Source organism: Ursus americanus, chromosome 5, assembly GCF_024610735.1.
Source record: "Ursus americanus isolate L20-20 chromosome 5, mUrsAme1.1.p, whole genome shotgun sequence".
In the NCBI taxonomy this organism is placed as follows: Eukaryota; Metazoa; Chordata; class Mammalia; order Carnivora; family Ursidae; genus Ursus; species Ursus americanus.
Window position 1 is genome coordinate 39048732 of NC_142131.1, and position 11869 is coordinate 39060600.

At 44.9% G+C, this 11869-nt stretch overlaps 1 protein-coding gene across 1 annotated transcript; it reads left to right on the top strand.

The window, feature by feature from the left end:
* The first annotated feature begins 251 nt into the window (after positions 1–251).
* Positions 252–2738, top strand: HTR1A (5-hydroxytryptamine receptor 1A). The gene has a single exon (XM_045795055.2). It carries the CDS (start codon positions 302–304, stop codon positions 1568–1570), a length of 1269 nt encoding a protein of 422 aa, XP_045651011.1. The 5' UTR covers positions 252–301; the 3' UTR covers positions 1571–2738.
* Positions 2739–11869: the final 9131 nt, after the last annotated feature.

Sequence of the window (11869 nt, forward strand, 5' to 3'; positions counted from 1 at the left end):
TGAGAAACAGACGTTCCAGCCACCTCTCCAACGCCCAGAGGTCCCGGAGCTGTTCTCTGGCGAACTCCTTCCCCAGCTGGAGTCTCTGAGCCTGCTGGACCAAGGGAGCCCAGGGAGCGCCTGGAAGCTGCTCCTCGGAGATGCCCTCGCCTGAGCAGTAAGAACTTCCTACTTGAGTCCCTGCATTCCCTCCACCTGAAACTCCCCAGGAGAGAGGGGTGGAAGACCCCAGGGGGAGGGGCGAGGGGGATCCTAACGCAGCACTTTCTCCCCTCCCCCTCCCCCCGCCGGGCGCGCAGGCATGGATGTGCTCAGCCCGGGACAGGGCAACAACACCACCTTGTCTGAGGGTCCCTTCGGGACACGCAGCAACGCCACTGGCATCTCCGACGTGACCTTCAGCTACCAAGTGATCACCTCCCTGCTGCTGGGCACGCTCATTTTCTGCGCGGTGCTGGGCAATGCGTGCGTGGTGGCCGCCATCGCCCTGGAGCGCTCCCTGCAGAATGTGGCCAACTATCTCATCGGCTCGCTGGCTGTCACCGACCTCATGGTGTCAGTGCTGGTGCTGCCCATGGCTGCGCTCTACCAGGTGCTCAACAAATGGACGCTGGGGCAGGTCACCTGTGACCTATTCATTGCCCTCGACGTGCTGTGCTGCACTTCGTCCATCCTGCACCTGTGCGCCATTGCACTGGACAGGTACTGGGCCATCACGGACCCCATCGACTACGTGAACAAGAGGACGCCCCGGCGCGCCGCCGCGCTTATCTCGCTCACTTGGCTCATAGGCTTCCTTATCTCCATCCCGCCCATGCTGGGTTGGCGCACCCCCGAAGACCGCTCGGACCCAGACGCGTGTACGATTAGCAAGGACCACGGCTACACTATCTACTCCACCTTTGGCGCTTTCTACATCCCACTGCTGCTCATGCTGGTTCTCTACGGGCGCATCTTCCGAGCTGCGCGCTTCCGCATCCGCAAAACAGTCAAGAAGGTGGAGAAGAAGGGAGCGGACACTCGTTTGGGGGTGTCGCCAGCCCCTCAGCCCAAGAAGAGCGTAAACGGCGAGCCCGGGAGCAGGGAATGGAGGCAGGGTGTGGAGAACAAAGCAGGGGGGGCTCTGTGCACCAATGGCGCGGTGAGGCAGGGTGACGACGGCGCCGCCCTGGAGGTCATTGAAGTGCACCGGGTGGGCAACTCCAAAGAGCACCTTCCGCTGCCCAGCGAGGCGGGTGCTATCCCTTGCGCCCCCGCCTCCTTCGAGAAGAAGAATGAGCGCAACGCGGAGGCCAAGCGCAAGATGGCCCTGGCCCGAGAGAGGAAAACGGTGAAGACGCTGGGTATCATCATGGGCACATTCATCCTCTGCTGGCTGCCCTTCTTCATCGTGGCCCTTGTCCTGCCCTTCTGCGAGAGCAGCTGCCACATGCCCACCCTGTTGGGCGCCATAATCAACTGGCTGGGCTACTCCAACTCTCTGCTCAACCCTGTCATTTACGCCTACTTCAACAAAGACTTCCAAAACGCGTTTAAGAAGATCATCAAGTGCAAGTTCTGCCGCCGATGATGGTGGGGGAGTAGTAGGCGAGTAGGCCCGCCCCATCCTTTCTGCCTCTTCCAGCCCTCTGGAATCAACACCTCTGATAGCTCGCTACTTTTCTCCTGACTTTCTCGGCTGCTCCGGGTCGCCTGCTTCCAGATCTCGTCCCTCTCCGCCCGTCGCCCAATCCCCTGCCCCGAGGGAGCGCGCTTTGTGCAAAGAGCCCCAGCGGAGGGTCTGGAGGGCGTGGGGAACTCCCCGGTCTGTGATAAGCGACCTTGGCTCAGACTTTGGCCTCAGAATCAGTTCTGATCCCTGCACTTGCCTCCTCCCTCTTCTGCACCCCAAATTTTCGCGGCGGAAGTTTAAGCCTCAGTTGTTCAAGGCAAAAAATCTACACAGAAAAATAAACTGTACACCCAGCTGCCGAGCCCACTAACGGCCCCCACCTGATCGCCCCAATGCTAGAACTTGGGTTTAAGCTTCAGGAGTTTGCTTCATTCCCTATTCCCAACCCCGCCCCGTTCCCCTACCCTGGAAACTCACTTTTTTTTTTTTTTTTTTCCAGTTTCATCCCTTCTTTCCGGCTTCTCTTTATGCCCTCCCCAGTCCCTATGCATAGGTTTGCTAGTCGGGAAAAGCCGGAGCGTCTGTTTTCCCCAGTGACTGTGGCGTCCCTGGGAATCCGCACCTCCCTGTGTAGACTTGCAGAGTAACTCTTCCGCGCACACCCCCCTGCTCTGTTTTCATGGACTCGAAACAAGTGGCCAGAAGCTGTCTCTCAGAATGGACTTGTAAGTACAAGCAAGGCTGGGCCAGCGGGGGAGAGCGAGGAGGGAGTGCGGAACGATTTTTATCCGTGCTTGCCTTGGCGTCAGCACTCACCAAAGAAACTGACAATCAGTGGGAAGGGAGAACGGACTTCGGTTTGTACAGGCTGCTGGCGCGTCTGCACGTTCTGGCGTCGCCACTTACCTACCGCGGGCTGTGCCGGCCGGCCAAGGTGTGCGTGCTCAGGCCCCCGTCGGCCCACAGGGCCCCGCGCCTCCGCAGCCAGCTGCTGTTCGGTGTGCGTCCTACGCGCGCGCAAGGAAGAAATCGGAACTAGAGCCAGTCCTCCGCCTGCTCCGCGGGACGCGCATAACGGCGGATAAACCACCGGGTTTGCGGAAGTCGCTGGAGCTAGGTCCGGCGGGATGAAGGAGACTGGGGAAGCCAAAGAGGGTGGGCATGTGAGAGGGAGGAGACCTCAGTGCGCTTGGCCCGGGCTGCAGATGGCGCTCCTCTTGGAACCCGAAAGGGCAGTTTCATCGAAACGATGCAGACTCTTTCCTCCTAGTTACCCCCGTCCTTTCGGATAGAATAGTTCTGTTAAGCGCGTCCTACCACTGCGTGGGATTTGTTCTGTAGGACGTCCAGCACACATAGTTACCAGGACTTTGCTTTCCAAATAGGAATTCCAGGCTTCCAATCAAATGGGTCTCGATAGGTTTAGTACAGTCTGTGACCTCACGGGCAGTTACTTTAAATAATGGGGACCTAAAGACTAGTTAGGGGTGCTCTCGCTGAGGAGTCCTGAGCATCTGGTACAGGGTTATGTTTGCTTCTTGGCCTGATGTGAGCCACAGGTCTAGGACAAACCAGTTTCTTGCCATTTGAATATATGGAGCACTCCAAGCTTTCTCCCCCACAAAAGTTACTCTTTCAACCTTGCCACTTCTGCTGAGAATTCAGTTATACTCTTTACTGCCCCCAGAAGGGAGGTTATTTTGGTGCTCCGTTTGAATGTACATTTCCATCCACAGGACTGGGATCAGAAGGTTTGTTAGTTAGCTGTAGCCTCTAATTTTCTGATGACTATCGGTTGTGTTTTCCAGTAATTGCGCAAAGTTATTGATTTTTACTCCCCTCTCTCTTCAACTGGACCTTTTGAATGATTGCGTCTGCTGTTCGAGAACGGTGTTGCAAAAGTTGCCAATGGAAAGTGCACGTGTGTTTAGGATTAAGACCGTGAAAATACAGCTCTTTCGCCCGAAGCCATTTTCTTGTTTGTCAACAGAATAAAGCCTCCATTTGGTATCTCTTTCTCTAACTGAAACTGAGAATAAACATCATACCCAGTAAGATATAGTGTAAGAACTCTGGACATTCAGTGGATGGTTAGTTTATGCATGTGTAATGCTGAGAAGCGGCTAGGGTGATAAGGTGGACTTCTTTCTTCAGTCCAAAAATTTTTCATTTGAAAATTCAATTTCTTTTTTTACTCACGATAATTTCAGTACAACTGTATGAAAAAAATAGACCTTTCTGTATGTCTTCCTTAATTATAGAACAGAGCATATATGTAAAATAATTCAAGCTCAAATTTTGTTTATCCAAATTATGCCTTGGCCAGCAAGTATTACATTCAAAGTCTTGAGTCTTCCATTTACTTGTATCTCTTACAGAACTCTATAGCAATGGTTTTTGGACATTTATTCTTCCTACTTTGGAGGAATTACATCAAAATGAGGAAGAAGCATCCAGTTGGAGTATAATTGCCAAGGCAATAGAGAAATTTGGGGCATAAGTGCATAGCAGTCAACAGCCCCTGATGCTTTTTCTTTCTTTTAGTCTTTGTATTAAGACAAAGTATATATGCATCAAAATTGGCCTTCACTTTACCCTGTGACAATAAAGGACTTTATTAATGGTAATGCTACAATAAACTGGTATCAGTAACACATGCATCTTTATTTTAATCGGAATTACTGTCTATTTGTATTTATTTGGGTTTTTTAAAAATTGAAGTTAACACAATCAGGAGAAGATTCTGCTATACAGATCAGGGATATGAAACTTAGGGAAATAAATTTAGTTTTTAGTACTGAAACTCATTCTAAATGAGGGATTTCTTTTTTTTTTTTTTTTAATTTTTTTAATTTATTTATGTGACAGAGAGACAGCCAGCGAGAGAGGGAGAACACCAGCAGGGGGAGTGGGAGAGGAAGAAGCAGGCTCCTAACCTAGGAGCCCGATGTGGGACTCGATCCGGGAACGCCGGGATCACGCCCTGAGCTGAAGGCAGACGCTTAAGGACTGCGCTACCCAGGCGCCCCTAAATGAGGGATTTCTTATTTTAAAAATCCTGTGTCTGAAAAGAGAAGGTCACATCTCATTGTTTAGCCATGAAACCATGAATTTTCCCTGACTGACATCTATGGTTAAGACTTAGACATCTGTCTAATTAATATGGACAGGGTGGAGGACGTTGCAGAAGAGAAATGCAGCCTCTGATGAGAGCAACAAGAAAAAAACCACATTTTGTGTTTTTAAAGCAGTGGACAGTCGGACGCCCCCCTGTCTACCCCACAACTTGCAGCTAGAAGAAAATAACCTCCCTGGGTTTCAAGTTAAGCAACTCATTATTTTGGCGTTTGTCACTCAATTAGAAGTGAAGGGGCATTTTCCTTTCTGTCTGGGTCTCACTTGTTAGTGGGGCTCTGTATGGAAGATCTGTTACTATGTTAAAATTAAATTTTATGCTCTCTTTTCCCCTGCTGGAATCATCAGCAATGCCTCTTGTTTCCCAGGTTCTGTTTGTTAATTCCACTGCTTTCTGGTATGATGGCTGCAGGGCATGGTGAGCCCAGGTATACCTCCTGGGGGAACAGAAGGGTCTGGGATATTTTGGCCCCAGGAAGAGAGCACTCTGAAGCTGCAGGAAGCCTTGTACAGACAATATATGTGTACACATGTTCTCCCAATAATGAAGAGTAAAGACAGGGGACTGGGGAGAAGAAAAACTGTCTAGAATTTCTCATCTGAAAACTGTTCCCTTAATGTGTCCCTGACCTTGAGTAAAATGGTGCCTTTGGAACATTGGTCTTTTAGATTCTGGGTATCTCCCTTCTTGGCCCTTGTTCTCTGCTCTGGCATCTATTCCTCCAAGGGGACAATGGCTTTCTGTTTTCTACAGGCCTTCCTGAGCCTTCCTGAGTCTCTATCAACACTCAAACTGAAAAAGAAAATAGTTATCATTCACTTCCAGTGTGACTAACAAGCCTGGGTAACATATTAGGGGCCACCATATGTCAGGCTCCATGAAATAATGTTGAAATATGGGTCTACAAATTACTAGAAGATACTTTGGCCACCTTGAAGGAGTTTCCAACCTACTGGGGTATATAAGAACAAGCTATGAAAGCTAAGTGGATACTAATGGTAGAATATTAGTATCATCTAACAGGACAAGTCGCAAGAGTTTGGCTCTGTAAGAATTCAGGGGGCAAACATCACTGTGACTGAGGGTGGGTAGGAAAGAGTAGGTAGGGAAAGCTGCATAAAGCATCCAGGACTGAGCTGAAGGCACATGGATGGGGGCGGTATGAAAAGGCAGCCATTCTTTATGAGATCCAAAGACAACTTGATCCCTTCTTGTCAAATGGGGGCCTGGGATGAAATCTGTGACTGCGTTGCTGGGTGCTGGTAGCCTGGGTTGGTTAAGGAGGTAGAGATCCTGGAAAAAGATGCAGATTCACGGCTTCCCATGTCTTGTAATAGAAGGGTCTGGGAAGAGAGAGAAAAGATGAATCTAGATTAAGAGGAAGAATGTTTTGACAGAGTGAGGGAACAGCAAATGAATAGGAAGAGAATCATTAAACTATTAAATGTTGACAAAAGATTGATCAGGGGTAGGCACAAGACAGAATAATCCATACTTACGTAGCGTTTAAGTTTTTGCCAGGTGATTTTCACACAATATACCATTTAAATTTGGGGTAGCAGATCCTTTCAGAAATACCAATTAGACCACTTTAGCCAAAGCAGAAGATTCACATAGCAGCCGGTAGGTATAGAAAAAAGTGCTAGAGATCATATGTGGAATCATTGTAATTCCAGGTTAAAAAGCTAGAACTAAACTTTAGTCAGCGTGGATCACTAAGAATGAAGACAGAAGAGTTCTGTTTGGAGCTAATTTCAATGACACAGGTGAAATAATGAAGACCTGATTGTGGGATGTCAGCAGGAGGAATGGAAAATGAGTTAGACATCAAAGAAAGAACTGGCAGGACTTAGTGTCTGGATGTGAGGAGGGAGGGAGTTGAAGATGCTGAGGAGATGTGGGCAAACGACAGAAAAGGGGAAGTCAAGAGTTACTTCTCCTCTGGGTCTTGGGTTTTTTTTTTTTAGCTTGATCTGTAAATATAAAAAGGCTTTGTTCTCTGCTAAGAGAATTCCCAGCCCAGATGGCAGGGACCTTCCGGGAAAGGTATTGATACATGTCACAGTTTGTCATTTGGGAGAGTATGTGAGGAATGATCCTCAGAGAACAATGCTTGGATCAATACCCTGATTGTTGATGCATTTTTCTTTTCTTTTGGTGGAATATGTTGTTTTTTGGAGAGGCCACAATTCCAAGGTGCTGCAGCAGCCTCTCAAGAAGGGTACCCCCAACAGACCATGATGGGCAGTGTGTTAAGGATACATGAAGCCCAGAAGACTGAGTCTGTCCAGTTGACCCAGTGGAGAGCGGAGCAATCCACTTTACTCTTCAAGTCCAGTTATCAAGAACCATAGCAGACCTATTTGATCCTTAAACCAGATATTCCTAGAAAATCTAGATCCAGGAGGCTAGAGTATGCAGTGACTTATTTCTATTTTCCATCTCACTGTGCTTTGAGGAAATGGCAGGGATGGGGAAATTAGTTGGGTCCTCAGAACCTTCAGTAACTGATCCAGTCATTTCTACAGTGCCTGTCTGTAACACTGCACAATTGTCCAGCTTTTGGGAAATTCTCCAGGGCAGGATTTCAAGGAGATGTCTTGCATTGGCAATTGATTGTTCTGTTGTGTCTCAGCTCGATTCAAGTTTGAAGAAAGAAGAGGAAGCAGGCTGGCTGGGAGGAAGGATGGGGGAAGGAAGGAGTAGGCAACAGGACTCACCTATCTTACAGGTTGTATTAGCTGCGGAGATGGAGGAGGAAGTGTTTTGAAACTTCTCTACGGTACTTGGATGAGACGCATTTTATGAAATCTGGTATGCCTCACTGTCTCTGGGAACAATTAGGTTGATGTTGCGAGAACTGAGTAAGAGAGAAAGCAAATGGTGAGAGCTGGTTGTAACTTTAACAGGACAGTAGAGACAGAACTGCAGTTGCAAATATTCACAAACAATGTGGTTTCTTGCAAGCAGATGCTGCATTATAAGGATTTGCAATGTAGAAGGGGCAATTTCTGGGACAGCCTCTGGTTCAGCAATAGGGGGCAGATGGTTCCTTCATTCGTTCCACTAATATTCCTGAACCACCTGTGGGCCCGACACTGTTCTACGTATTTGGGATACAGCAGTGAACAAAGCAGATGAAGTGTGTGCGGTAGATTATTTGTAAAAACGCCACAGTTATTCCCCTCCGTGTGTGCACTTTTTTGCATTGTGACTTTTAGCTTCTACAAAGGTCTGGAGGGTTTCTCACTGCTTGAATCTGAGTTGGCCTTGTGACTTGCTTTGACCAATAGAACAGGCCAGACTGATGTGACCATGCAACTCATGAGGCTTTGCACTTTTCCACACGCTCCCTCAGAATCCTGCACAACCACATGTAAACAGGCTCACTTGCTGGAGACCAAGAGAAGAGTCATCCTAGCTAAGGCCATCATGGACGAGCCAGATCTCAAGTGACTCAGAAGCTGACTGCAGATGCAAGAGTGAGCACAGCTAACACCGGAGAAAGCTCCCACCTTCGTTTATGACCAATTTGTCAAAGTATAGACTTGTGAACAAAATACATGGTTGGTATTTTAAGGCACTACATTTTGAAGGTAATTTGTCATGCTGAAAAGGCTAACTGATACAGTCTCATGCCTTAAGAAGTTTACATTCCAGAGAAGGAAAGAGAAACTTAACAAAACCACATACACACACACACACACACACACACACACACACACACACACACACATATCAGATGGTGATCAGTATTATGGGAAAAAATAAACTAGAGTATGTTACGTAGCAAGTGCTGAGATGGAGAGGATGAGTGTTCCAATTTTTAAAAAATATTTTATTTATTTATTTGACAGAAAGCACAAGCAGGGGGAGCAGCAGGCAGAGGGAGAGGGAGAAGCAGGCTCCCTATTGAGTAAGGAGTCTGATGCGGGGCTCAATCCCAGGGCCTCAGGATCATGACCTGATCTGAAGGTGATGCTTAACTGACTGAGCCACCCAGGCGTCCCTAGTGTTCCTATTTTTTATAGGATCTTCAAGGAAGGGCTCACTGATAAGGTAACATTTGAATGGATACCCTGAAAGAGTTACCAGAGGCGTGAGGCTGTGGCTTGGTGAAATAGAGCACTTGAAGAAATAAATTTTAAATCCTATACAATTTACTATGAAAATTCCAAAGGGTCTATTTCCAACAGGAAATACCAGGAAATTGAAGATTTAAGGATATGTGTGCTCAATTTCTAGAATTTTCTCAGTTCTTGACAGCAGACTCGTTTAGGTTGAAAGCATTTGTATACAGCCTCTTAGGGGCAAGGTCATGGGAAGCTCTGAATGGGGTTTCTCTAAATCTCATATAGTCCTATAATCCCCAGACTCTGGCATATACTCTACATAGTGGAAAAAAGAAAAAATGCCTCGGCAAGCAAAGTCACCTGAATTTAATGTCCTGCTATGCTACCACTGACGTCTTGCTATGTTGTATATTAGTTTTACTTTGAAAAAGGTCTATTGAGATAAAATTCACATTCTTTTCATTAACCCATTAAAGTATACGATTTGAAGGGATTTAGTGCATTCACAGTTAGGCAGCCATCACAGCAATCCATTTTAGAGTATTTTTATTACCCCCCGAAATAAGTGCCATATCCATTAACAGGTGCTCCTTATTTCCCACTAAACCCAGAGCCCCAGGCAACCACTAATCTACTTTCTGTCTCTATGACTTCGCCCATTAAGAACATTTCATATAATATGTAGTCTTTTGTAAAAGGCTTATTTTACTTAGCGTAATGTTTTAAAGGTTATCCATGTTGTATTAGGTATCAATACTTTATTTCCTTATATTGCCGAATAATAGTTAATTTTATAGATCTACTACATTTTATTTATTCATCCATTAATGAACAGTTGGGTTGTTTGCACTTTTTGGCTATTGTGGATAATGCTGCTGTGAACATTTGTGTACAAATTTCTGCGTGGGCATGTTTTCATTATCTTGGATATAAAGCTAGGAGTAGAATTACTGAGTCATGTGCCAACAATATGTCTAACATTTTAAGGAACTTACAAAATGTTTTCCAAAGTGGCTGCACCATTCTGCCTTTCTCCATTCCTACCAACTATGTAAAAGGGTCCTTTCCAATGTCTCTTTGCCAGGACTTGTTATTATCTGTGTTTTTGATGGTAGCCATCCTAGTTCGTCTGCAGGGCTCTCTCATTGTGGTTTTTATTTGCCTTTCTCTAATAACCATTAGAGCATCTTTTCGTGTGCTTATTGGCCATTTGTATATCTTATCTAGAGAAATAGCTATTCAAATTCTTTTCTCACTTTTAAATTCAGGTGGTCCTTTTGTTACCGAGTTGTAGAAGTTTTTTTCTATATTCTGGATACTAAACTCTTTTTTTTTTTTTAAGATTTTATTTATTTATTTGACAGAGAGAGAGAGAGAGAGAGAGAGAGAGAGACAGCCAGCGAGAGAGGGAACACAAGCAGGGGGAGTGGGAGAAGAAGAAGCAGGCTCATAGCAGAGGAGCCTGATGTGGGGCTCGATCCCATAACGCCGGGATCATGCCCTGAGCCGAAGGCAGACGCTTAACCGCTGTGCCAGCCAGGTGTCCCTGGATACTAAACTCTTATCAGAAGATGATTTGCATATTATTTTCTTCAATTCTATCATCTTCTCACTTTCTTGATGTTATCATTTGCAATGGAAATGTTTTTAATTTTGGTGAAGTCCAATTTCTCTATTTTTTCTTTTGTTGCTTATGTTTTTTGTGTTGTATCTAGGAAGGTCCCAAAGTTTTACTCACATGTATTTTTTAAGGGTTGTATACTTTTAGCCTTTACATTTAGGTAGTTGATCCGTCTTCAGTTGACTTTTGTGTATGGTGGAAACAATGTACTCAACTTCAGATTTTTGCACTTGCCAAACATTTGTTGAAGAAGCAACTATTTTTCCTCATGGAATTCTTTTTAGCACTCTTGATGAAGATCAGTCGTGCATGCGTGTAAGGGATTATTTCTGGACTCTGAATTCTATTACGCTGATCTATATGTGTATCCTTACGCCAGCATCACACAGTCTTGATTACTACAGCTTTGCAGTAAGTTTGGAAATCAGACTATAAGAACGTTTTTTCAAGAACATTTCAGTCATTCTATCCCTTACATTTCCGTATGAAGAGCCGCTTGTCAATTTCAGGGAATAAAAGGAAGCTAAGATTTTAATAGGGATTGCACTGGATCTGAATGTAGATTGATATGATGAATATCATAATATAAACAATATTAAATCTTCAGATTCATGAACATGGACTGTCTTTCCACACATTTAAGTCGGCTTTAAGTTATTTTAACAATGTTTTGTAGTTTTCAGAATGCAAGTCTGCATTCATTTTGTTGAATTCATTCCCAGGTATTTTCTTCTTTTTGATGATATTGTAAATAAAATATTGCTTTCTTTTAAAAATATTTTAAAATATCTTTTTAAAGTTGTAGTTGATAAACAATGTTACATTAGTTTTGGGTGTACAACATAGTGATTCAGTGACTCTGTAGGTTATGCTGTTCTCACCACAAGGGTCGCTGCCATCTGTCACCATAAAACGCTATTACAATACCACTGACTACGTTCCCTGTGCTGTGCCTTTCATCCCCATGACTGATGTGTTCCATAGTGGGAAGCTTATTGCTTTCTTTATTCCTTTTCAAATTGTTTATTGTATAGAACATGGTAGATATATGTATATTGAAATTTTATTCTGCAGTCTTGCTAACTTGTTTATTCTGTTGTTCCATTAGTGAATGTCTTAGGATTTTCTGTATACAACATTGTGTCATCTGTAAATAGAAGTAGTTTTCCTTCCTTTCTTCCCCCAGTCTGTATGCCTTCTTTCTTTTCTTTTTTCTTTTTTTTTTTTTGCCCAATTTCCTGGCCAGAACCTCCAGTATAAGACTGCATGAAAATGGTGAGACCAGATATCCTATCTTCTTCTTGGTTGTTTTGAGAAAACACTCAGACTTTTACCATTTTGTATGCTGTTCACTATGGGTTTTTCATAGCTGCACTTTATCAGGTCGAGGAAATTTCCTTATTTCCTACTTTAGTGAGTGTTTTTAT

Bases quoted from the DNA above. Each gene is read 5' to 3' on its own strand.
- HTR1A (XM_045795055.2), top strand. From the start codon at position 302: ATGGATGTGCTCAGCCCGGGACAGGGCAACAACACCACCTTGTCTGAG.